Raw genomic sequence first — 26,905 nt, 5'->3', positions numbered from 1 at the left:
CTAAATTGTATGTCTTGAGAAAGAAAATTATGGATCTAATTCCTGCATGTAAGACTTAACATATATGTCTATGTGTGTACAGCGTACAGCTTGGACACCATATAGGGGCTTGGACCCCTACCCCCCAACCGGTCAAAACCTTCATATCTGAGCAACAAGACACAGATGGAGACACAACAAGCATCCATATCTGTGTGTGTGTGTGTGTGTGTGTGTGTGTGTGTGTGTGTGTGTGTATGTGTGTATGTGTGTGTGTGTGTGTGTGTGTGTGTGTGTGTGTGTGTGTGTGTGTGTGTGTGTGTGTGTGTGCGTGTGTGTGTGTGTGTGTGTGTGTGTGTGTGTGAGAGTTGTTTCTTCTTCCCAGGACTGACTCATCCGCCTCTCCATGTTTACTTATTTAGGCCAGCACAGTCCTTTGGAAAATATGCATCGTCTTATAACTGTCCCTTTGTGAAGCACCAGGCCTCTGTAATATTTCTCACCTAGGTGAGTGTGTGCTGATGCCAGAGAGAGACTGAATCGCTTAACCCTCACGTCACCAATGACCCAGGCAAAAGCTTGGAGATAATAGGAAACTGGATGTAAAATACTCAATACACAATTTACACATAAAATCATTTTCAATATTAGACTTGCTTTCATCAATGAGTACAGTACAACTCAACATCAGGTAATATTATAATGTACTGTATACACTGTACATCTTACTCGTACTCGCTATAACAAGTGTAAACAATGAGGCCTGGTTACCAGAACTTTCACTATGAACATTATGAACATATGTTTCTTTAGTAGACTGCTGCCATGCCAATTAAGAAATTACAAAAAGCTTTCAAACTGTACTCAGTTGTCAGTTTTGGTAGATATGATTCAACTTTCGTTAAGTAATAAGGGTGTGTGTGTGTGTGTGTGTGTGTGTGTGTGTGTGTGTGTGTGTGTGTGTGTGTGTGTGTGTATCTGTGTGTCCGTTGTCTGTCTGTTGGGGGTGGGGGAGCGGAGACAGAGGGCCTGGTCGGGGGAAAGTCCTGTATGTAGCCGGCAAAATGTTCTCTCAGGCTCCAAAATACAAAAAAGGGAAAAGGAAGAGGCAACTGAATGATATGGGATGGAAAGGTGTGAGAGAACCCCTTTACATTTATGGCCTCTGTAGAACTGGAGGAAGTGGTGTAGTAAATGGGAGTCACGCTCCAAAGCCCTCACTCAATTCCAAGTACATCACAGACATTGAAACTGAACAGACAGGAAAACAAAAAAACCTTGACAATCTGAGCATCAATGCTATACTTGTAATTTCAAAGAGAGGGCTACCAGCAGAAATAACAATAATAAACAATAGAGTAATGCATCACATCTAAACAACACTTGATTACTATGGCATAATTATCTTTAGATCTCATGGCCATGGGAACAGCATTACTTGGTAACACTTTGCATTAAGGTTAACTTCATAGGGGATGTATATGGTTTAGAATTGTGTACACATTATAAGCAATTGTTAATTAATGTAAAGCATTATTGTGCGGTCACAAACAAATTCATCATTTGTCAAACACCAAATTTAATAATTTTAAACAGTGAGTCAAATCTGTTTCTTTTGATTTATGAATGATTTATATAGTTGAGAAACTATAGGCTACTTATAAACCTATTTATAAAGGTTGTAAAGGCAACCTTGATGTGAAATGTTTCACTTTTTATAAGCTATAGGCTACATTATTTGTTTACAAGTTTTGTAAGCCTAGGGTTCGGTGACACACAAGAAATATTTTCAGGAATTACATTTGGAGTAAACCAGATACTGTAGCTAAGTAGTTAAAATTAGAATATAGGCTAACTATAATAAAATAAGAAATGATCATGACCATTATGACGAGGCTGTCAATATGAATATGATTGATTATTCGTTTCTGAATGGCCGTTGCGTGATATATCAGATTCAATTTAATTGTCATTGGCATAGTACAAGTACAGTGATATATATATTTATGAATTCATGTATTTAAACTCCACATTATAACCTCTTCGTAAGAATGTCTAATACATTTATTTATCTGTGAATGTTTCCTGGATATTAGTGAGAGTGGATGTAAAATCGCTGCTTCAAGGAGAGACAGGCGGCCCCATTACGCAAATTCCCGCAGGCCTATCACCTCGGAGCCATCCACACTTCGCCAAGGAGGCCTACAGAACATAAGACGCGTCAATCGCTGCTACCTAATGTCCCGTCCCCAGTAAACACACCATTTCTCACGTGTGTATTTGGGACAACAAAAGATTAGCATTATTCGCAAATATACAACTGAGTTCAAAGGCACCGTGGCCGCGGTCGCTGTGTCTCTTCCCTTCTTTTGTTTTTACTCTAGACTCAGCTTCTAATAAATTACACAACCGACTATTTCCCCCGTATGTGTAGGCTAATATCTTTAAACACGACGAAATAAAATATGTAGTGTCTAATTCAAGTTATCTTTTGGATTATAGCTCAGAAAATAATATGAAGACACCAATGTATGATAGCAAATATAACCTTAATATATAAACAGTAACAGTAAATGCATATGAAGGATAATGTGGCAGGGGACATTTTAAAAATCTGGTTGCTGTAAAATAAAATACAAATTATTTCAACCACTCCTGATATTAAAAACGATGTATTATCAATGCTCAAGCCTGTTGTAGCAATAATGAGCTTCTTGCGTATGAGACCTGAAAGGAGACGTGCCTGCCGGCCGAGACGGCTAGGCCATGAGGGCGTGGTCTACAACACAACACCACGCCCACTATCCCCATGTGGTCCCTGGGGGGCCTTAAATTATCAGGCCTCAGGGCTCCCAGTCAGTACAACTTATCTCACTGTCAAAACTCAACAAGTCAGTGAATCCTCTTATCCCAACAACCAACTTTTGCGGATCTCAAAAAAGAAGACCATCTTCGGAAATATGACTTCTTCAAACCCTGACCAGCGACTTGACCATCTCCTTAGCGCCGTCGAAAGCGAGTTTCAGAAGGGTAGCGAAAAAGGCGATGCCTCCGAGCGGGATATTAAACTCGGACTAGATGATGCGGAATTATGGACCAAATTTAAAGAACTCACGAATGAAATGATTGTCACGAAGACTGGAAGGTATAGTTCCTGTTTTATTATTTGCCCTGGTTCTAAAAATGGCCTAAGAGGTCAATATTCCTTCTTCACTAGGAGCACAATTACTCTTGAGTTGGAATTGTGGTTTATTTAGGCATTATTCTAAGGCCAACTGATGCGCAGAGGATTTGATAGTCAATAGGCCAATTGCTGCTTTTGAGAACATTCCAATCCACCCTGGAACAACCACAGCAACTAGAATTGTATAATCATTTTTGCCTAATGAGGTAGTCCAATTTCATATAGCCTAGGCCTAAATGGCCTACTGTAAGTAACGCAATCATATCCAATGTTTTACATGGTGACTTTTGTTAAACAACAAATGACATAACAATAACAGACTTCACAAACGGACAAATGGTTATATTTTCATGTTGACATTGATGGTATAATAATTATGTAATTGCAACTTACAGGCGGATGTTTCCAGTGCTAAGAGCGAGCGTGTCCGGATTGGATCCAAATGCGATGTATTCCGTCCTCTTGGATTTCGTGGCGGCAGACAACAACCGTTGGAAATACGTTAATGGCGAGTGGGTTCCTGGGGGCAAACCCGAGCCCCAGAGCCCAAGTTGCGTATATATCCACCCAGATTCGCCAAACTTTGGTGCGCACTGGATGAAAGCGCCTGTCTCGTTCAGCAAAGTCAAGCTGTCCAATAAACTCAACGGGGGAGGACAGGTAAAGCGGAAGCCCAATTTGTTTTTGTCGCCCCTTTCACTTTGTTTTGTTCTTATTTTCAGTATGCATATTAATGTAGGCTATGTCCTTCAGATACTACTGTCAAAACTAATTATGTTATTTCCTGCTGGGCTGCATTACAAAGTTATTCTTTATTATTCTTTATTGAGGAAAAAGACGATCCTCACAATATGGCAAATATATTTTGTCAATGGCCTTTATTGCATATGGCAACATGGTTCTATTGATTTATCCTCATTTGTTCTTGAAATTTCATTTTTATGGTTCTGATTGTGCTGTATTGTAATATTGAACAAGTGTATGTTTTGTTTCAGATCATGTTGAATTCGCTGCACAAGTATGAGCCAAGGATACACATTGTGAAGGTCGGAGGGATTCAGAAAATGATCAGCAGCCAGTCGTTCCCTGAGACACAGTTCATCGCTGTCACTGCTTACCAAAATGAAGAGGTGGGTTGCCCTGATTAAAGCATTCCAATATTTTACATGATTAACTATTTATTATGTGAAACACAAACTATAGGAAAGTGAAACATTAACAATTGCCATATTAATCTACCCTTTAGATAACTGCGCTGAAGATTAAGCACAACCCATTCGCTAAAGCGTTCCTTGATGCCAAAGAGAGGTGAGAGGAGGATTTTATGCCTGATATTTTGCCAGGAACTGAAGTTAGGCCTGTACTATTATGAGCCTTTTTCAATTTAGTTGTTTTCTATGGTTGTAAAAATTCTTATTTTTGGAATTGCAGGAGTGATCATAAGGATGTTCCAGACCATAGTGGCGACAGTCAGCAATCTGGATATTCTCAACGTAAGCACTTCAAGCACTCAAAACACACTTCTGTCAATTGAGAATGGATGTACTTAACTAACTATCATTGTTAATCCCCGAAATGTATTCACAAAGCATTTGTTTAACACACCTTTTCCCCACAGTTGGTGGTTGGTTCCTACCTGGCAACGGCCCTATTTGCCCCAACAGTAGCCCCCCTCAGTTCAGTGCGGCTCCAGGCCATTCCTCTGGTTCCTACTGTGAGAGGTACTCCAGCTTGAGAGGCCATAGGGCTGCCCCATACCCAAGCCACTACCCCCACCGCAGCGCCAGCACAAGTAAGACCATCCGCTTTGCACTCCACAAGTGCTTTAGTTGGCCATAGATCACTGCGTACACAATTGAGTGAATTTCCTGGATTTTTATGTGTGATTGATTTTCAACAGAACAGTGTTTTGTGTGAAATATACTGTCTTTAACACTGCACCGGTCCCCACTTTATTTTCAGACAACTACATGGACAACTCATCAGGAACCCTACCCACCCATGACAGCTGGTCAGCCCTGCAGATCCCCAACTCCACTGGGATGGGCACTCTGGGCCACACCACCAACTCCACCTCCAACTCCAGGTAAGCCTCGCCTGATCACAGTTGAACAATAGAAGTCGAAGAACAGTTTAAATATAGAATTTTGGTCTCACTATCAATACTATACTATCAAGTACCCCTATTATAAACAACCAACCAGATCCATCTTAATTGTAATCTGACCCATTACTTCTTCCTCTCCTCCCACAGCCAGTATCCTAGCTTGTGGTCCGTGGCTGGTACCACCCTCACCCCTTCAGGATCTGCCCCTGGGTCAATTGCAGGCGGCCTGACCTCTCAGTTCCTGAGAGGCTCGTCCTACTCTGGCCTGACCTCATCGCTGCCCGTCTCCTCGCCCTCCATGTACGACCCCAGCCTGACTGAGGTGGGAGTGCAAGAAGCCCAGTTTGAGAGCTCCATCGCCAGGCTCACTGCGTCCTGGGCACCGGTGGCTCAGAGCTACTGAGCATCATCGACCCACTGCCATCGTCCTCATCACCTTTGACCATTCTGCTGGCCGACAATCAGCTCTGAAAGCAGGAGGCTTTTAAGCAATGCAAAGACATGCCAAGTGGACAGATAGCTTGGGAAGGGCGGACCATCTCAGAAGACCAATCTCAAGCTGAGAGACTAGGGTCCTCTCGGGCCTTGTGTTCTAGAATGCTATGGCTATCCATTCCGAAGACCCTATAAGTCAAAGTGCAGAGATTGTCCATTCTAAAGTTACACACAAGCTGTCTCTGTGGAAGGGAGCCGTTCACTCCCCAAGTGCAATTCCAAGCGAAAGACAATCTGAAGGCCCATAAATGGGATATGAGATAACTTCCCCATCATCCAATTAGTTGGTTAATGTTACTATGCTTCAATATTGTAGTATACAATTACTCCTAGACAATCATACACTGGCATGAGACAATCTCCCACAGACCCCATGTTCCGATTGTTCTGATTGATCACTAGCTAAGTACTTCATGTAAGTTAAATTTCATGAAGTCACCCCCCACAACCTCACTAAAGGGGCCAATACTTATGGTTGATTGTCTCCTGTTATGTGCAGTGTTGTTGTTGTTGTTGCTGTTGTTGTTGTTGTTGTTGTTACAAAGATAAATAAGGTGAAATAATGTGTTGACCTAACCTAAATAAATGTGTATATGTGTGTATATAGAATAAATTAACTTCCATTTTCATTGTTTGCCATATAAATATACCTTTATTTGGTTCCAATGTCAATGTGTGCTTTTCGTAGTCTGAAGGAAACAAAGTGCCTTGTATCCTCACACAGCATGTCCCTGAGACGTAGCTCCAAAAGCTCTGTGTACATTCCCTTCCTGGCAAAAATCTCATGTACATATCTATCTATTTGTATTTGTTGGACTCATTGTGAGTTTTATTTATGTCATTTTAATAATAAATTAAAAGTCCCTTTGTTTTTCTCAAATATTGTTTCATGTGGTCTGTAGAGTTTCTCTTTCATACATACATACATACATGGCCTTCCCATTCTTATGGAGTAAACCTGAAGTGATTTATCGACCCTTTCCCTCTGTTTAACAATTAAGGAATATTTAGCAACAAGGAATGCTCATCAAGAAACATAAAACAGAAAATCCCCCAAAATGAGGCATCTGTTGTCTATCCATGAGCTATGGATATTTTAGAACAAATACTGTGGGTCAATATAAACCTGAACTGATATTGATTGACACAAACGCTTTGTTTCATAACATTGCTTATCATCGGAACTCAAAAATGTATCAACAGATTATCACAACTACTCAAATGATATGGGCAACTAAATGCTACATTCAACATTCACACATTCAAAAAAGATGAATGATAAGAGAATTGCTTTTAAATTGATAACAGGATGGATGGATCCCTCTACCTACACTGATGTTGTGCTCTGCTACATCCAAATTCAATAATCTTTTGTTCTATATGAGCATTCTAAAAACAGCACCGGCAGCACAGCTATGCAAAGTAAATCTTGACTCTTTGACTGACTTTGAATGACTCTGTAATAGAAGTAACAAGTAGTGGGAGAACTGTGCAGGTTCAGGAATCCATATGAGGGGTTTCCATCGCTTACACTCCTTTGTTACAATCTGCATAAAGGTGTGACACACGGCTAACACATTTAGAATTCCATGTCATTGAACAAAAAGTAGATTAACCCAAAATGTCAATATGCCAACATGCCAAACCATCTAGCACTGGGGAGAGAATGAAAATGAAAACCAATAATACCTCAAAGTGTCATTGAACGTACTGTCTCTGCCTTGTCTTAATGGATTTCTGTCTTTGTGTTTTTTAAATGTAAATGATTTACTCATGGCATTTGTCTTTAGCAGTGTATTAGGTGAAACTGATGGTAAAATAATCTTTTCTATCTTTGGCCATATCAATATTCCCCAACTTCTTAAAAATGATAACCACAAATATATACTTTCTTATTGTGCGTAGGTATTGACAAGGTATTTTATTGTAGTAATTTTGTCTAGATAATGTGGTACGTACAATCAGTTACAAATAAACATTTGAAATGTGAGAAATAACACAACCACGGTAACAGAAACAACAAAAGTCATAGTGACATATAACAACACCAATATCAATTGCAGTATGGAGACACCTTTTGGTAGAGGGAAAAAACAAAGACTGGGAAAATGAAAATGATTAAATAATTGAAGACCGAATAAATTGTGATGGACATCGGTTTAGGTTGCTAAGTTTATGTATACCAGTTACATCACCAGAGCGGTCTGACAGGCCCGAAGAGTGGTGGTCTTAGGGCTATGATGGAGTGTTCCACACCAGGGCGCAAATGAAGGCTGCAGGGTCACAGGGCCACCAGCAAACAGTAATGAAGGAGCAATGTGACATGCAGCTGGCATGGCTGATGACAGCAGCCTTGTGTACTGAACTCTGGAGCAGAGGCTCCCCATGAAACGGCAGTCCTCAGAATACCTCCACTTTTACTGCTGCTTCAAGGAGCCGTGACTATCACATGGAACTGTCTCACAATCAGAAGGACTGAAAGGTCGAAAGATTTTCTGAATTGAATATGTGAAAATCTATAGACGCAATGTTGGTTCATACTGTATAACATACAGTATGAATTGTTTTAAACAATAAGATTCTTAAGGTTCTCTATCAATGACAATTTGACTAACAATAAAAGCAGTTGTGTTAGATGTGTTAAGTATGAACCAACATGACGTTTGTATCTTTCAGTGTGTGTGTGTGTGTGTGTGTGTGTGTGCGTGTGTGTGTGTGTGTGTGTGTGTGTGCGTGTGTGTGTGCGTGTGTGTGTGTGTGTGTGTGTGTGTGTTAATGTGTGTGTAAGACTGTTTATGGATACTCCTCCTGGATGAGGAGGATGTTTGCTGATTGAGCTGCACAAGCTGAGACTTTGCTCAGCCTATGAGTGGTAAACAGGCCCTGCTGGGCTGAAGTCATCTCCTCCTGGTCTGTTATGGGATGAGTGTGTAGCTAGAGACAGTCAGTGACTGCAGCCTTTGTCCTTCTGGAGGGCTGAGCACACAGTGTGGGTGAGCTGCTCAGCACGCTGTGGCCTGCAGTCTCTGTTGGTCCTTGTTAATTGATAATTGGAGATTGTCTTTACCCAGAGGTCTCCTCTCCACCCCTGGAAGTGTGTGTGTGTGTGTGATCCAAATACGCTCTACAGAGTGTGCCCAGCACCCAGGTGTGGAGGGCGGGTGTGTGGATCCCAAACACCAAAAGCAAATTAAGTTTGATAAGCTTCATTGTGTTGTATTCAGACTGGCAACTCATTATGGGAAGTTGGACTGCGCACAGAGTTCTCCTGTTAGTATAGTTTTCCAGGTATTGACACTTTACAGCTACCATAACCATTTGTTTGGGGATTCATTGACAGACCTCCATCAAGCTGTTATTCTCAGATCAACTAATAAGCTCCTGACAATGAATTTCTCTAGAGCAGAGACGGGCATTCTCTTAGGCTAGGTGTCCTCTCACGTATTCCTCAATTTCCAGGAATATTTTGCAAAGCAAGCAGTGTAAGAGAGAGAGGCCTCTGCAAACACCATGATTATGACGGTGAGTCATGGAGCAAGGGCTTCTGGGTGATTTATGAGAGGCCGCCGCCAAAAAACAAGTCGTCAAGTCTGGAACAGCTAGTCAGCGGAGTAGAGGGGGCGGTGTGTTTGCAGACCACCCCCCCTCGCCCGCATACCCCCACCCTGCCAACCCCATCCTCAGATGTCTGTGTGTCTTCGTTAATGAAGAAATTCTCATACCTGGGTGAGACATTGCTCTCAGCTGAGTGGGCTCTACCTCTCCCCCTGCCCTCAACCTCTGCCAGTCATACACCCACCAACCCCACCCCACAGCAGGCCAGGCAGTCCTTTGGCTGAGTGTACTCAGTACTCAGTAAGTGTACTCAGGCTGCTAATTCTGGAACAAGAGCCTCTGGTGAATGCAAGGAGGACCTCTGACTAACTCTTGTTAGTGATTGAGAAAATGAGCAGGCTAAAAGTACTCTCATCTTCTTTTGTTATATTGTGAAAACCTGAATCTAGCTACACCAGAGCAAGGCTCAAAACCTGGGGGGCCTTCTGCATTGCGGCTCCCCGCCTCTGGAATGCTGTGTCCAGTGAGCTCAGGGATGCTCCCACTCTGTCCTCCTTCAAATGTTCTCTTAAGACCTACCTCTTTAAAATGTTTGATTGATCTTTGATTCAATCTTTTTATTTTTATTTATGTTTATTTTTATTTTTAGGGTTAGGTTTCCCTGATGTAACATGTCTTTGAGCTTCTAGAAGCACAATACAAATAACATTTATTATTATTATTATTATTATGACACCAGTCACACTTACGGCCTCATAAATGAATAGCCTTTACACAGATTTAGCAATCAGAAAACTGTCAAAAGAAAAAGATTCAAAAACTCTGAAATCATTTTTTTGTGTGAGAAATTACAGAATGTTTTATCAGTTTATGTTATCAGTTATAGAATAAACATTCATTAAAAGGGTTAGGGTTACATACAGTACTGCCAGACATACACTATGTGACATCAGAGAAAAGGAAACAATATCAAAGCTTCTGAAAGGCTTTTATTATACACATGCAATTTCACACATCTGGAACTCTTGCTAGCTAGCATAAGCTAATGTATGTCACCTACAGTCACCAGCAAGATGGTGACACTCTCACCATCCTGACAGGCCCAGTCAAGTTAGCTGTAGACAGTTGCATAAAGTAGAAAAGACTTGTAAACAAACTCGCCTCTCTCCACTAAGATGACACTTAGCAGAGATACAAGATGTCTAATGTGGCCTATGTGAGAAACAGTGGCCTTTACCCATTGATATTAACATGTTGATTATTACCCATGTTGATAATGAGACCAAGTGTTGAGGTGAATACATCAAGCATGTGTGATACATAGAAAACAATGTCTGACACTTACTTTGGAAGTTCAATTTAGCCAGAATTTTATTTGGCAGACTGCAGTCAAAATCTGATTTATTTGATTTACTTTTTAGACTCTATTGAATATGAACCATTTGCTCTAGATTTCCAAGCCATTTCCTACTTGATAATTCATCCCAAATAAGGCATTTTCTGAGTTATTGTATAGTGAGAGAAATAAGGGTTACTGTAAGAATACCATCTTTCTCAGAATGCTTACACTTATACACTACAAATGACCAAAAACAGGTTATTAGTCAATCAATCAATAAATTGGTATCTTCATTGTCTCAATTGGGAAATGCATTATGCAGTAACTAACAACAACAACGACCATACAACATACAGTAGCACGTGCACACAGTAAACTTGGATGACAGTAGCATTATGCTTGGAAGTATATAGAATAACATAAGTTATTCAGTTTTCCTGAGAAACATAAAGTTAATTAATTATAAGGATAGTGAAATAATAATAATAATAATAATTTTGCTCTTATGTTAAAATAAGTGAAAATCATTAATACCCTGTAACAGTCTGCAGACGTTAGAAGAAAAACACTCCTCCCTTGTGGTTGAATGGCATAAAGAGAATCTAAGACAAAATATTTTTAAAAGAACTTGAGTTTGAGTTTACATATGGATAAGAACTGTCAAAGAATAATACATTTATCAACACTTGCAAAGTAATCCATTCCTTGTAATTTCAAGGAGTAGTATTTTCCTTGGTGATGGGGTTCTAAATCTTACAACATAACTTGGAGACCTCACCAATAACCCAGTTAAAGCAATGTCATCTACTCACCGGTCCTGAAGGCTGCTACTTATGACATTCATGACGTGTTCATGAGCTGTACAAAACATCGAAGACCTCAAGGTCAGCACTTACTGTACTATTATGCAATAGCACCACACGGTGGTCACCACCCACGGTTCGTTGCTAAAAAAACATTTTCAACATGTCAGTCTGCAGCAGCCCATAGACTTGGAAGTTATCCAAAAACAATACCAGAGGTTAATGACTTGGAGGGCTGGCAAAATGACTAACTTGTTAACCTGGCCTTCAACTCTTTTTTAGGGCAGTAAACTTTCAATTCATAAGAAAGAAAATGAGAGGAAATAAAAAATAAGGGACACTTAACACATCATGTTTCTCATTACATTTACAGTAAAATCACCAGGTTTAAATGATTCATCTGACATCACCTGATTTTTCTGAAATGTGTTTTCTCAGAAAAGTAAGGAAGACAGACGTGTTTGAAGTCATTTATTTTAAAAAAAAGAGACAATGCCAAACTCAGAACACATCAACACATGCAACAGAACAAAGCGGTGGAAGTTACAGTCATCAAGCCTCTGTTACAGTAAACTGAATCCAAGTCCTCAAGAGGACAGATAGAACAGTAAACAGAATATTCTGAATAGTGAGAAAGAAAAACGAAATATTGAGGGGGTTTAGTTCTTCTGTAAGATGAGGTTGACTTGGATAGGGATTCAAAGCCATTGCTTTCGTGGGCAGAACAGGAGATGTGTGTTGACAAGTGGCAGCTCTCAGCTGAATTTGGCTTTGGAGAAGTCCATCTCCGGATGCTGAGACATGAACCTAAAAACACAAAATGGATCACATAATGAGTTAATGAACAGTAACAAGAAACCTAAACCCTAAACCCTAAAAAGAAAGCAAACGAGTCTAAACAATTTAATCTAGTTGACAATGACAAAGGTCTAGCCATAATAAAAGTGTTTCCTCTCTTTTGAGAGCACTTCCATGAGAGCAAGGGATGAAATGTATGGCAAGATATCACACACCTCAGGTGAACAAAAGTAACATATCTTTGACCTCGCTTATAACCAGGACAGGGCAAGAGGGGTTAATAACCCCTGATAGTGATAAGAGACGGTCCTGGCCTATCCAACATGCACCCTTTATCTCAGTAGTCCTCTTCCCTATACATTAGTGAGTCACACAGAGCTCCATGTCTGGATGGAGGGGAAGGGGCATAGAGTTCTGCAGCATTCTGTCAGAATGTAGTTCATTTGAGCAGCTTGTTGAACATATCCGGTTCAAGACGGAAATCACCATTGATTTTTCAACCCATATGGATAATCCTGCCCTGTGGGCCATTAGGCTCGAGAACCATCGGCAATTGTAGGGGAAACGCTGGGATTTTTAAAAAACTGTTAAAATAAGCGCTAAGTGTAACGTATAGGCTTACAGTTTCTTATTCGTTTTCTTGTCGAATAACTAGTGTTTGATTAGTCGTTGATCTACAGTCTGTAAGTTAGCTGATTTTCAACCTTAGATAAAAACAATTACCAGAGCCAAACTAGAAAAAAAAGAAAGTGAATTGGATTTTTCAACTTAAGCAAGTTCACAGACTACAATCTAACGAAGCGACTTTGCCACTCTATTGTTCCTACAATCACACAATAAAACACTATTACTAAAATCACAGGCCAATCCACCACCTTGAGAGGAAAAAGACACTATGCGCAATCCAGTATTCTCCTCAGACACCTTTAGTATGATGGACGAGGTCATTGTTGGTCCCTAGGGAAGATGGTACGTCTTTACTCAATCTTTTTATTGCAGCAATTACAGTGTGTGACCTGGCCTTGACATGAAACAGTAGGAGCACAGGTGGCAGCCTGCTTTCATATTCACTTTACAGATGAAACATACATCTGTACAAAACTTACTTTTTGAGAATGTCTTGTTTCTTTTGCTCTTCTGAAGTGGGTAGACCCATGGATTTCTGCCTCTGGTCGAACATCATCTTCTCCACCATCCCGCGTGTCTCTCCATCAAGGTCTGACAGCTGTTTGACAGCAATAGGAGGAGAAAGAGTGAGAGTGTTTTAGTAGGAGATTGCTTGATTGCTTTTTCAATTGTAAAACAGGGGATATTTTTTCTCTTGCATTATAAACTATTAAAGGACTGCAGACTGATATTAAACTTGGTTACCTTTGAATTCTCTGGACAGATTTTCTTTGTGTTGATCTCTTCATCCGTGGTCACCATTTTGTTCCACCACTCCATTTTGTTAATCTGAGAGCATTAAAAACATGATTCAGTTCAATCCCTAAATCCATGCTTCATTGTGACTAAAAGATATCAGTACTCCAGCAGTTTTCATACCTTCTCCAGGTGGATGGTGACCACCTTGCCGTCCTCAATCAGCCAAGAGCTCTCCTCCACCTTCACATCGTTGTACAGCTGTCCATCGATCACAGGAGGCTGTCCCTTCAGCCCCACTTTCAGTGAGCGTCTCTGGATGTCCACCACAACATCCTTCCCCTTCATCCGGAAATTCACATCAAAGGGCACCACTAGCTGGGGGTGAGAGGACACAAAAATGAAACCAACCCCTAGCCCCTGTACACCCCCTGGAGTACTGTCATTCGCGATCAAGACATGAATCGTGATATAAGCATGGAGACTGATGGGAGAGAGGGGATAGGGATTGGCCAAATAAACCCAACACACAGTACTTCACAAAACAACCATGTGTTCAAGAACATAACTAACACTTTAGGTAAAAGGGCAACACTACCCTTTAGGCCAAAAAGGAAATAAACTTACATCCACTTCAGACAGGGTTTGAGTCCACCGATAGTTAGGCAGGTCAGCTCCATTGCCAGCATTAGGCTTTATCTTGTTCTTGTCTTTCTCGTCCTCTTCTCCCTCTGAATCCGACTGAAAAATTAAGAAGAGAGAGATTACCCGAGTCAAGCGACTGCATTTAAATTGATGCACACTTCACCTAAAACAAAGCATATAATCATATGGAATGGTAAATGGACTGCACTTATATAGTGCCTTATTCCAAAGTGCTTTACTCATTCACGCATTCTCACACACACATTTACACACCAAATGGCACCAAGCTACCATGCAAGCCGCCGGCCCGCTCATTGGGAGCAATTCAGTGTGGAGTTCAGTGGACACCAAGGACACCTCGAAACGTGGCCAGCCGGGGATCAAACCGCTGAACCTGCGATCATTAGACACCGGTTCTACCTCCACAGCCGCCTCATATAGTTGGGGAGCATTAGCCTAGAACTTGTTCTCTTACCCCCTTGTCTCCTTTTTCTTTGTTCTCAGATGGAGGGTTCTCAGATGGAGGTTCGGCTGCTGCATTTGTCTTTGACTCCTCCTTCTTCTCTTTTTGCTCCTTTTGCTAAAACAATAGCAGCAACCAAGACATTACAAACAGAATATAAGAATAAAAAAGAAAACTGTGAGACCATATACCACACTTGAATAAACATGACGATTCTTACTTGGTCTATTTCAGACTGAAGCCTCTCTGCCTCTTCGTCTGTCAGTTCCTTGATTTTGGGCTCATCTGAATCCTTCTTCTTCTTCTTGTCCTCCTTCTCCTTCTCTTCCTCGGCCAGCTTGGCAGCCCTCTTAGCCTTCTCAAGCTTATCTTTTTCCTGTCTGGACTGCTTCTCCTTGTGGACCTTCAGGGCAATCTGACTGTGATGAGCAAAAGACTCCTTCACCAGCTGGGAGACAGGGAATGAGAGAAACATTACTGTGCATCTACATCTACTATACTTTGTTCCTGTTTGAGCAATAATGCTAACAACATTCAACTTACAATATAGACCAGTACTTCAACTATCAAAACAGCAATACATGACATGAGTGGGAGACGCTTAACCAAAGTAACAAACTGACTTGTTACAAGCCAGTTAGCTCCAATGAATAGGATGCACCAGGCCTGACTGTTCATGTGTGTTCTTGAGGGACTCACCTTCCCTGGTGCACCAGCCTCTCCACCGGTGAAGAAATCAGTTTTACGCCGGAGGAAGCTGAAAAACGTATTGACCAACTGTTGAGATAAAACCCACAACATGTTAGATGTTAGCCTAGCTAAGTGATTCAATTGGGAAGTCCTGGATGTGCATGCATGAATAGATGGAGGCTAAGATGTTATATTTATATGGACAGCTAGTCAGTTACAAACTCAACAAGCCGAGTTTTATTAGCTTTCTATAATTAGACAGTTCCCATCCCCCCGATGGTCCTCAAATAAATGAGATAGCAACCTTGGGTATGGTGGAAATGCTTGTTAGCAACCGTTAGCTAGCTACTATTAGCTTAATAGCTACATATTTTACCTCTTGCACCCCTCCTTCGTGCTGTTGTGCCATAACAAGCAACATTCCGTCATATTTTTCGTCATCATCACTCATAATTAGTCCTACTATATAGTTGATTTACAAACAATGTCAGATTGACTAGCAACAACTGCTATAACAGCAATGTGAAGTCAAGTCACGCTACAACAAACGCTACTTCCTGGAAACAAGCACCGCCCTGATGACGGGTATCCAATGAGAGGCTTACTTTTTTGAGTGACAAACTAAAAAGCCAACAAGATGATCTTACAAGCATGACAGTGGGAAACAAGATGGTCTTACAAGCATGGCAGTGTGACAGTGTGAAACGGAATGCACCGGGGGACAGAATATTCTAGAGCTCAGGACAGGAGCTAATCAATATTTTACTTTTAGATTATGGTAGATTATCGTAATCTCAGATTAATTATTTACTTTAGGGATTCAACTGAATCATTTTACTTTTAGATTATGCAAGATTATAGTAATTTCATCACTCCATTATAACCTGCATGTAAACTACAAGTTGGTGAAAGTGGTCTAAATACAGATTAATGCAAATCTTTGGAATTGTGTTTATGAAAAATCAATTAGTCTAACCTTTCGGACCACATTTTACTACATACTACACAAGTTATCAATCAGGCATTTTGAAAGTGAGATTCTGAATGAATGAATGAATGAATGAATGAATTGTCTTTATTGTCATTAATATAGTACAGGTACAATACAACGAAATTTAGGGGGGGGGGGGGGGGGGGGGGGCTCCCCTGGTGCTAGGATTTTTTTAAACTAAAAACAAGAAGGGAAAAGAGCTGGTTTACATAAATAAAGGCTATATACACTATCTACTATACTATACTACTATACTATACAAATAAAACACTGTGCTGTACTCTATGCTATGCTAAAAGTAATCATATTATTAATGGGTGTATGTTGAATAATTATTAGTGTGCAACTAAAAAAGCATGTTTAAACCCCAGATGTGGAACATTCAGAATAATTCATTACTCAGGTGAATGAGCCTGAGTCAGAATTTGCCCTCAGTCCAGCATGTAAGGTCGGTGAGGATGGCTGTTGGGATGGCAGTCAGTCTGACCCCGTCAGTCCTTGGTAGCCTGGTACAGGCTGAGTTAATGACTGAGTTAAACATGATAAGTGTCATTCACCCCGCCTGCTCCCTTACTTCAACGTCACGGTTGTATTGAATATGCCTTATCGCCTCCACGTGGAGGGAACCTAACTCAGTGAGCAGTCCAGGGTCATTCTGTTGTTCTGTTCTCCTATGTGTGAGGCTTCAAGGGGGAGGTTCAAGGCTGCCATAGCTTGACATAACCAGAGGATGTCTTCTATAAATAGAACTTGGGCTACTTGAGTTCTACTGTATACAGGAGTGTGTCGTTTGCTGATCGCATTGTTACAGGGAGAACTGTACTCTCTTCTCTGTAGCCCTGTAAAGCTAGAGATATCTCATCCATGATGTTACCTATTATTGATAAGATAAAAACCAACTGCCATTGCTCAGGATGCCGGGAGCAACATCCTCACGCCATCTTGTATAACATCCTCAGCCAGAGGGAAAGCGGTGGCCTGACCGTTGACAACCTGAACAACTATGCAATGCCTTACAACTGTCACTGTGAGCAGCGGAGGGTAGTCTGCCTGAAGAACCCTGAGGGCACCAGTCAAGTTGCATCTGATGTGCTGGTCAAAACCATCTGCTTCATGAGTAGCTTACCCTCCTTCAGTCAACTTCCAGCAGAGGATCAGTTATCACTACTCCGAGACTGCTGGGTCCCCCTCTTCGTCCTGGGACTTGCCCAAGAGAGGATAGTCTTCGAGGTGACTGATATGCCAGATGCCAGCAAGCTGCGACAGATTCTTCTCAATGGACAGGGGCAAAGGGGCGAAGAGGAGGAGAAGAATAGGTCATTGCCCTCCCTGGCAGGAGTGCACAAGCTCAGATCCTGCTTGCATAAAATCTGGGCTCTTGATCTCAGTCCTAAGGAATATGCATATCTGAAGGGTGCAATGTTATTCAATCCAGGTAAATATCAGTTATTTTTTGAATTTAATAATGTCACATTCATATTTATATATTTACATTTAAACACTTGCCTTTTTTAGTTCATTTTGGCAATAATCAAACATATGAAAATATGTTAAATTAATGTATTCTTAACTGATACTCTGATTGGATACATGACTTGTATATAACTCAGAAAAACACAAATTTCCCTTTCCTGCACTTCACAGATGTCCAAGGACTATGCAACACTTTATTTATTGAAAGTCTCCAACAAGAGGCCCAGCGAGCACTGCAGGGTGTCATCCACACACTGCATCCAGGAGACCTGGGACGCTTCAGCCGCATCCTCCTCGCAGTGTCCACTATACAGACTGTCAGTCAAAGCTTCATTACAGAACTTTTCTTCAGACCTGTTATTGCACAGTCAGATCTATTTGATTTGTTAAGTGAGATGCTTTTTGTTAGACATGATTACAGATGAGAGCTACTAATAACTCTCCTATAGGTGGCAAATGTGTGTGTGTGTGTGTGTGTGTGTGTGTGTGTGTGAGAGAGAGAGAGAGAGAGAGAGAGAGAGAGAGAGAGAGAGAGAGAGAGAGAGAGAGAGAGAGAGAGAGAGAGAGAGAGAGAGAGAGAGAGAGAGAGAGAGAGAGTGTTGTGGTGGAATATATTTTAGGAATTGTTCTACTATGACAAATATATATGCCATTTAGATTATGCTTTTAACCAAAGCCACTTACATTGTAAGATTACATCATCAGTATATAATATATGGTCCCAGCGGGCATCAAACCCGTAATCTAAGCATTGTTAGCACCACGCTCTACCAACTAATACACAGAGGACCACATAACACAAATGCAATAAAGGTTTTATACAATAGGTTTTCATATGACCATGTTTTACTTTGTATTGAACACATTTCAAGTATGCTACATTTGGAGGAAATATACTGTTGTAATGATCATACAGCATACATTTGTTGACCATTATCTGTATTCTTCTAGCTCCCCCTTGTGGCAGCCTACTTGTCACTACAAAATAGTAGTACTAACTTTTCATGTACAGTAAATCAAAACAAATCTAAACTTGTCATATATATATATATATTATATTTACTTTGAATCAATATCATAATCTTGAGCTAGTTTCTGATTATGCCTTAAGAATCAACACATTAAAGCGAGTTTATCAGGATGAGTACATTGCTAGAGTACTAAGGAAACATGACACAACCGAATGCTATAAGTTGCTGACACACAAAACAATCTAGTACAGAGTACCTAAAATTCTCCTGACTCACATGACCTGTGCTGTTCTGCATCAAAACATGTGGAGCCCAATCAAACTCTATTGTATGCTGAGACTGTAAAAATAAGGCCAAACATAATTCAGCAATTGTGCCATGCATGTATTGACAACAATACTCATCCATTTTCCATAAACCTGCTGCTAAAATAGGTGCATTTCCAACCATTGAACAGAACCAGAATAACCAGTTTTACCTCATGTTTATGCCATGGTAGGCTGAAAGCGTGGGCACATGGGGAAATGGGTCAACAACATTGTTTAATAGAGTAAGATAAGAGATCATCAACATACTTGAAGCTAGATGAATGGCAGCATGAAATACACTCAGCTGCCAGAATTCTCACTACACAACAGGGGAAAATAAAATGTAACATACACCAGGCTAACCATAATTTGCCTATTGGTCATAATTAACGTACATCTATTTAACAAAATAAGTGGCCGTTTCGTTTTGTAGCAAAAATTATTTTATATTGCCAAAGTTGGTTCCAGGAGGCACAAATGAAGTCCCAGTCACAGAGCTCCTGCCAGAGTGTATTTACTGAGTCACTTCAGGCATGACAGGTGGTTCTCATAGCCTGCAGGTCAACTGCTGTTGACACCCCTTTTCTGAATCTAAAATCTACAGAACTCTACCAGCTCAAGCACATAAACTCAAGATTGGGTTGTAGATTGGATGGTAAATAGCAATGCAGGAGTGACTTGTTAAATTGTGTCCAATCACCCTAGTGGAAATGCTTTTAGAAATAATAAAAACAGAAACACAGGGCATTCATGTCAACAGCACAAAAAAGAGTGGACTCTTTTACTTGTCTTGGACTCTTGGACTTCTTTTCTCTTTTACTTTTAACTATTTAATTAAAGATGAACCAGTCTAAATACTTGCCTGGTGAAATTCCTAACAGACAAAACTATGCATTTCCCCAAAAATGTATATTCAATATCAATCAATTATATTTTTGCGTGTCATTCATAATACATGCACAGCCACACAGTGTTTAATGAAACAAAGGACAAAAGTTATGCGATTACTTAGAGTTTTAGATTACTCGTCTGAAAAGCAAAATGAAAAACAGCACAATGCTGAACTCACATTATGCTTATGTTTAATCTGAATACATAGCCTGCCCTATCATAATGGTAAAACATGTTTTATATATATTCTACATACTACTACCAGAACATATAACCCCATGTTAACTTCATGTCATGATAATATGTATAAACGTTGTTTGTAACATCACTGGAACAATGGGGACATTAAACAGTTCTACTTTTTTTAAGACCAAACTTGGGCAATGTTAGGTCCTATATTTAAAGATGGCTGTCTAAAAAGACATTACACAAATGGCACAAATTAGCACAGTCAGAGCAGCAATTACCATACACATTCTTTTGAGGATTAACTCATTGGTTTCTCCAATATCCCATTTCAAGTAATTTGTAGAGTGTCACACGGTTTAGGTAACCAAAAATGGATGAATGGAGGAATCTGTCCCCTAGTTGAATTTTTAAGCAAACCCTGAATAAAGACACATAGGATTAGTAGTAGTATGATAGAGTTGGACACAAATCTACAATCATACTGTTTATTTCATAACAATAACAACTCTTCTTTGATGGGCAGTCTTGTTTATTCCTCTTTTCTCAGTGTTTTTTAGGGGACCAGCAGATACCAGATCTGTCCTCTGAGTCACAGTGCTGTGAGTTAATTTAACTGAAAACAAGGAACTTCAGCAACAGTGGGGAGTCAAGTTTCATATAAACATACAGCGACTGTAGTTCTAATTCAAGGGTAAAGGGACAACGCTGATGTAATAGATTGGGCGGACATTAAAAGAGGGCGCTGCTGGAATGTACATTGTGAACCAGCTCTGGGCCAGCCAGGCCTACTTCTAAACAGGGACCCAAGAACCAAATACATTTTACAACCCTGAGTACACTATAATCCTTCAAATGCAGATGACAGAATTCATTGCATTACTTCAAAGTATTGGCCAAGTCTCTTTCTTTCACAGTCCAAACCTCTGCAACATGGAGCCATGGATGATTCCAGAATTGATGAGCAGCAGAGTTGAGGATGAATCATGTTTTGATAAAGGTCCGGAGCAGTGGGGCGCCAGATGAGTCCGGCTCTGTGTGACTGGGGGAGCATGTTGTTGGCGAGTTCAGGGAGTGGCCTGTGGAGACAACCAGAGACGTTAGTGGATGTTTCACAAACAATGATTTGTGATTAAACCAAAGCACACAATACTGGGAAATGTAGGCTGTCAAGAGAAGCCATGTATGTCTCTATTCCAGTGACTATGTGACAGTAGATGTGGTAAGTATACACTGGAGGAATGAAGTCACTCTAAGGAGTTTTCTGAGAAGACGGAGAAGATTCACATTGAATTTTTTAGCCAAGAGCAACTAATCTAACAGCTCGCAAACAAACAGGCTTTGTTTTGCTAGACACACTGTCACAACAATTCAGAGTGAACTGGCCTCTTATCAATGCCCCCTTACATTACATTCCTGGAACAGGAAGAACATTGCAAGCAGCAAGTCCATCTGGGTTGGATATCAGACAAGTGTGCTTACAAGTGTGCTTACTGTACCTACAGAAGGAAGAGAAACTGTTTTGTGTCACAATGTCAGTAAGGCTGACATAGGAGTACACCTTTGGGCTGCCAAAACTGAAACTCTGGGATAGGCTTAAACTAATAAGTGTCGGAACTCGGAAGTTAGTTATGCAAGATCAAATAAGGAAAATGGAAAATCACGTTGAATGTGACAACCTTTTATCTATTAGATCTCAGATTCTAATCCAACCCGTTTTAAGTGTGCGGTTTAACTAACCATGTCAAAACTAAAGAGTCATTACACTGGGCCTATATAAATCACTAAATGTAGAGATCTTGCATGTCTCTTACCTTCTCCACTGTTCCTCCTCATCTTCCTCGCATTTATGTCAGAGGTTGTCTCCTTTGATATCTGAACACTGTAGTCATCTAGGGAGGCAAAAACAACAAAAAAGAATCATGTTCAACTGGAACCAGAATAACAATTAGGAGAAAGCATCACTTCACTACTGACGACTGAAAGACATACAGAATGCATCAGTATATGGATGTCTACTGCAATATGCACATATTCCACATACAATACTGGTAAACACCACCACTGATAACAAATAAAGGGCCAGCCTACAGAAGGAGATGGAGCCGCTGTCCCTCATGGTTTCATTCCCACTGTCGGAGAGCGTCCTGTTGGCCCTAGTGTACTGGGGTCTCTTCTTCTTGCTCTTCCGTGTGCTGATGCGGATGATGCCACGCACCACACGACACTCGGCGTCCTGCTCGTCCAGCTTGTGCTCTTCTGCCAGGTCACTGATGAGCTGGCTGATCTCGTTGGACTTCCTCAAAAACACAGAATCCGACGTGCATTTAGCTAGCTCCTCGATCTGGTACTCAGAGTAGAGATCCAACAGCTTCTTGGCAATGAGAGAGTCCACATCCTCATCACTGTCACTGCCATACTCATAACCAAGGGAGAAGGACGGCGGGCTGGGTCTTCTCTCACTCCCTGGCAGCCCCCCATGCATTGGTTGTTTGGTAATGATGACATTAGGGTCCTCCCATCTTGGAATGTCCACTTTTACTCCATGGATGTGAACGTCCTCAGACCAGTCCGTGCCTCCACTCTCCTTGATGAGTCGAGGCTCATTAGCATTAAGGACCTGAAGGTTGACCCTCTCAGACTCGTCTGGAGAGCTCTCATTGGGGGCAAGGCATGGAATGAGGTTGGAGCGCTGGCACACACTGTAGAGGCCACAGGTCAGTATGCCGCACACACAGGTCCTGCAGCTGCCAGTGGAGGCACAAGGCCCACAAGTCTGTGCTCCAGGAGGAGAATCTGCGGAGCCAGGGATGAAGCCAATGGTCTCAGTCTCAGAGCTGTTGGCATCCTTGAGATGGGCTTTGTGGACACTCTGGGTCCCCCTGCTCTGGGGCCTCTCCTCCACTGGGTCCACACAGCGCTCCTCAAATGACGACTCCAAGCTGTTGCTGCTGTGCTGTGAGAGGCTGCGCCCATTGACACCGCCATCCGCCTCTGACCAGGATTTCCTTGTGCTGCTGATGGGCATGGCGTACTAGGTCCAGCCCTAGCCTGATGAGAGGTTCAACAAGAGGACAAACAAGGAGAGATGCCTTACTGAATGTGCACAATTAATGTATATATTCATCAGGTATCAACATTAGCCTCAACAACATTCCTTGCTTAGCCCTCTCAACAACACTACACATATTTTAGTCTGCGGGCCTTTGCAATGGAAAACCAACGAAAAATTCTAAACATTGGTTCCAAAACCAAATATTCAAAAGGCCTATTTGTTAGTTAAAGCTGCTACTCTCTTTAATAAATAAACCAGCAATGTCTACATGACACATTATTATATCCTCTCTAGAGCCAATCAAAGTGACCTAACCTGTTCTACGGAAGACAAAAATGTGAATCTTCTTCGATGTGATCACATTGTAAAGTGATGAGGCGAGTAGTGCTTTGTAAACAAACTTAGTGTACGCAATTATGTCACTTTACCTACAGTAAACGGTTTTGAAATCAAATGAATAGGTGCATCACGTAAACCACAAGGTTGGTGTGAGCTAAGTATAATTCAAGGGAAATATAAAAATGTCTACTATAGCTCACAAGATGGACCTACAAGTTATGTAATAGCCTACAGTATGCCTATCGTTTCAGTGTCACTAAAGGCACACATGGCTTACACTACTTAAATCATTTAAACTTTTTTCTTACATGTAATAAATGTAGGCTGTGTAATGCACCGCAGCAACACACATTCGACACAGCTGGTGGTTTTAAGTACAAAGAAAGAACATAAATCCCGTGTGCACATTGTGAAGGTGCCACCTTCAAATGACTCAGAACAAGTAGTCATACATGTATCGTGTTCGATATACTGGACAAATAATTGACATTAAGTCAATGGCGTTAGAATAATAATCTCCATTTCGATGTTGACACAGCCTACTTACGGCATAGACGCGGTTATTCGCCCCCTCGGTAGTTTAACCTTCCGGAAGCAGGTTATTTCCCTTTCAGCAGAAACGTTGACATCTCTTTACTCCTATTTAATACCGGTATACAGTTGAATTCAACAGAAAAATCGTGCTGCCTACTTTCTTCCCTAAATTGCGTCACCTTAGCTTCCGACAACTGTTTTTTTTTTTTTTTTTTTACCTGCGCGACAAGGTAAACCACAGCACAGCCCACAGGTGATTGCAACACTGATTTTCGAAAACTGATGTGTAGCTCGAATTCGAGTCGAGGTTCTCTAATACATTTGGGACCAACCTATTGAGTAAAATAAGATGCATGATCGATGCAGTTTAATAGTGTAGGCCTGAATGTAGTTCACTTAAACAGAAACATTCCGAAGTAGGCTACTTGCGCCACTGCAACAGTAGATGGCACCCAGTTAACACTAGACACGACAGCGTGGGTCGGCCTAGTTGCATAATGTCGGTGCTTGTTCCATTCACGTTAGGCTACATGGTGAACTAATGGATGAAGGCCGAGTCATACATTTCCAGTGGGATCAAAGCAAAAATACAACGAAACGTCGAGAGTTAGTTTAGATTTGTTTTTATTTTTAAAATCATTAATGAAGAAATTCTTCAACACCTCAGGGTCTCCAGCCGTGTCTCTAAAAGAGAATGCACAAGTTCAGTAAAAAAGCAACATTTACAAATAAGAAACATGAAAGTGCTTAGTGGCAATAGTTTAGGCTACCTCAATATTGATTCCAAGTCATTGTGCTCTAGTCTCCCATCTGCTTCTGAGTAGGGCTCTGGAAATACATACTGATCTGCCCGGAAGATGCAGTATAGGTTGAACTTGGCTTGCTGACACTTGACCTGGGCTTGTACTGGGTTGGGGTGGAGGCACCGCTCCCACGCCGACTGTGCCTTTTGAGATGGCGGATGGCACCTTGGCCATAGGCTGCAGGTATGACGGAGATAGATGTTTGGGCAAAGCGTTTTCGGGTGGTGGTGCCACTGCTCATCTGGGAAGGGCTGTTAGGGGTAAGGACATTGGTTCCCACCTGGAGAATGTTTCTGGAGGTTGAGGGGCCATTAGCTGGGACAAAGCTGACAAGAGCCTTCCCTGTTGCATGGGTATAGCTTCCTTTTTGAGCAGAGACCTGCCTGGAGGGGTTTTGGGCAGGTGTGGCACTGATTGGCCCCTGGCTGTAGGTTGACACACTTCCACGTTGGGTGGAGACATAGCGGCTTTGGCTTGGTTTAACGACCGCAGGGATATAGTTGGGTTGGTAGCTCTCCTGGGCATTTAGACTGTAGGCAGCGCCGAAGCGACTGGAACTAAATGGAAGGCTGGTTAAGGGAATGTTGCTAGAGGTGGAGGTGCCAGCTATTCTATGTGCAGAGGTTTGGGAATACTTATCTGAAGTTAAACTGCTGGGGGAGACAAAGCGTCTCTGGGATAGTTGGACATTTTGGGGATACTTGTAGCCCGTTGTTGTACTACCACTCTGGGTAGAACCAAAAGCACGAGGAGATGCTTTGCCATAGCGGGTAGGGTAGGTGTTAGCTTGAACATTGTGGCTGGGGTTACCTATACTCTGGACAGCTTTGTTTGCCTGGATGGAGGTGAAGGACCCGTCAATCTGGGAAGAGCCATACTTGTTACTGGTGGAACGGGCAGAAGGTTTCACATCACTAAAGGTAGAAGCTGCTCTCTTGGGGAGCTGAACCCGAAACGTCTTGACAGAGCCCTGGTTATGTGTAAAGGTTGCAGAATGGGGTGCCGCAGAACGTTGTGCCAAAGAGTTCTGGGTGGTTGGTCTAAATGAGTATCTTCCCTGGGAGGGATTCTGAACAGAGCCAGAATTGCTGGATTGATCCAGCAAATAAGCATTCGTCTGAGTCAGCTGTGTGCGCTTCTTCATGTTGAAGACAGACTTGACCCCTTTACTGTAGCCACTCAGGCGGTGGGGTTTGCTTGGCTGAGAGGGTTTCTGATGGTCACCAATAGAACTTCCACTAGCTATAGAGTTAGATAGAATGAAACCTATATTCTGAGAGGGGGCCTTTTGACCATTGGCCTGAGACGGGCCAAAGCTTGCGATGGGGTTTACAGCTGATCTAAGCCAATACCTCGGGGCTGAGCCAGACATGCTTGAGGCTGGTCTGAATTGTTTCTGGGGATAAATGCTACCTGGTTGCCTTTGCTCACCTCCCATTTGGGAAGAGCCAACATAATAGCCATTTTCTCTTGGGGCATCCAATGCATTTGCTATAGAAAAGAAAAAAAGAAAGTCACTATGAATTTCAACCCCAAACTTAAGCTTGTCCTGTTTGGAACAATCATTGCAAGAGGTTGTTCTTGACTCACCATATGAATCTGAAGTACAGCTAACACGTTCTGCTAATACTGTGCAAAGCAACACAATCCTGTTAGAAAAAGAAAACATTGAGGTAAATAGTGTTAGATAATCACAGTAACATTGTAAATCAATATAACAAGTTTCACAAGAACAAACTCACCAAGTATGAGACAAATTACTCAAGAGCACTTACCCGAAACTAATTCCAAAAGCCATATTTAAGCACTGAAACTCCCACAGACAAAGACAAAGCAATACTTGCCAACTTGACATAAAGCCACTTGCTCAGCGTGGTACTGTTTTTGCATAGTTGGGGTGCCTCTAGGGAGCCTCTTATTTCCAGCACTTGCAG

At 41.5% G+C, this 26,905-nt stretch overlaps 4 protein-coding genes across 4 annotated transcripts; 2 read left to right on the top strand and 2 right to left on the bottom strand.

The window, feature by feature from the left end:
• Positions 1-2,939: 2,939 nt before the first annotated feature.
• Positions 2,940-5,673, top strand: tbxta (T-box transcription factor Ta; the record flags this gene model as incomplete). Its single annotated transcript, XM_080532437.1, has 8 exons — positions 2,940-3,124; positions 3,559-3,823; positions 4,159-4,293; positions 4,410-4,471; positions 4,595-4,656; positions 4,782-4,955; positions 5,126-5,249; positions 5,418-5,673. 8 exons carry the CDS (start codon positions 2,940-2,942, stop codon positions 5,671-5,673), a joined length of 1,263 nt encoding a protein of 420 aa, XP_080388563.1.
• Positions 5,674-11,918: 6,245 nt separating this feature from the next.
• On the bottom strand, positions 11,919-15,961 carry nudc (nudC nuclear distribution protein). The gene is made up of 9 exons (XM_080532440.1): positions 15,797-15,961; positions 15,430-15,507; positions 14,951-15,178; positions 14,743-14,847; positions 14,250-14,363; positions 13,806-14,000; positions 13,632-13,715; positions 13,367-13,485; positions 11,919-12,269 (listed from the first exon to the last, which is right to left on the bottom strand). Exons 1-9 carry the CDS (start codon positions 15,869-15,871, stop codon positions 12,218-12,220), a joined length of 1,050 nt encoding a protein of 349 aa, XP_080388566.1. The 5' UTR covers positions 15,872-15,961; the 3' UTR covers positions 11,919-12,217.
• A 671-nt stretch (positions 15,962-16,632) lies between these two features.
• On the top strand, positions 16,633-18,682 carry nr0b2b (nuclear receptor subfamily 0, group B, member 2b). The gene is made up of 2 exons (XM_080532441.1): positions 16,633-17,846; positions 18,056-18,682. Exons 1-2 carry the CDS (start codon positions 17,276-17,278, stop codon positions 18,307-18,309), a joined length of 825 nt encoding a protein of 274 aa, XP_080388567.1. The 5' UTR covers positions 16,633-17,275; the 3' UTR covers positions 18,310-18,682.
• A 1,142-nt stretch (positions 18,683-19,824) lies between these two features.
• kdf1b (keratinocyte differentiation factor 1b) lies at positions 19,825-24,334 on the bottom strand. Its single transcript, XM_080532438.1, has 4 exons — positions 24,182-24,334; positions 22,332-23,291; positions 22,055-22,132; positions 19,825-21,319 (listed from the first exon to the last, which is right to left on the bottom strand). The coding sequence occupies exons 2-4, from the start codon at positions 23,266-23,268 to the stop codon at positions 21,225-21,227; spliced, it is 1,110 nt and encodes a 369-aa protein (XP_080388564.1). The 5' UTR covers positions 23,269-23,291; positions 24,182-24,334; the 3' UTR covers positions 19,825-21,224.
• Between the last annotated feature and the right edge of the window lie 2,571 nt (positions 24,335-26,905).

This window comes from Nansenia antarctica (assembly GCF_963989245.1).
Source record: "Nansenia antarctica genome assembly, chromosome: 5".
Classification (NCBI taxonomy): domain Eukaryota; kingdom Metazoa; phylum Chordata; class Actinopteri; order Argentiniformes; family Microstomatidae; genus Nansenia; species Nansenia antarctica.
Note: the sequence above shows the minus strand (reverse complement) of the source record. Positions and strands in the feature narration are given on the sequence as shown.

Excerpts from the sequence above, each read along its gene's own strand:
- kdf1b (XM_080532438.1), bottom strand. The coding sequence starts at position 23,268 with ATGCCCATCAGCAGCACAAGGAAATCCTGGTCAGAGGCGGATGGCGGT. Across the intron at positions 22,133-22,331 it reads CAGCGGCTCCATCTCCTTCT|ATGACTACAGTGTTCAGATA; the intron begins GTAGGCTGGCCC and ends TTGCCTCCCTAG. Across the intron at positions 21,320-22,054 it reads GAGGAGGAACAGTGGAGAAG|GCCACTCCCTGAACTCGCCA; the intron begins GTAAGAGACATG and ends TTGTCTCCACAG.
- nr0b2b (XM_080532441.1), top strand. The coding sequence starts at position 17,276 with ATGATGTTACCTATTATTGATAAGATAAAAACCAACTGCCATTGCTCA. Across the intron at positions 17,847-18,055 it reads TGCAATGTTATTCAATCCAG|ATGTCCAAGGACTATGCAAC; the intron begins GTAAATATCAGT and ends TGCACTTCACAG.
- nudc (XM_080532440.1), bottom strand. The coding sequence starts at position 15,871 with ATGAGTGATGATGACGAAAAATATGACGGAATGTTGCTTGTTATGGCA. Across the intron at positions 13,486-13,631 it reads TCTGTCCAGAGAATTCAAAG|CTGTCAGACCTTGATGGAGA; the intron begins GTAACCAAGTTT and ends GCTGTCAAACAG. Across the intron at positions 12,270-13,366 it reads AAACAAGACATTCTCAAAAA|GTTCATGTCTCAGCATCCGG; the intron begins GTAAGTTTTGTA and ends TTGTGTTTTTAG.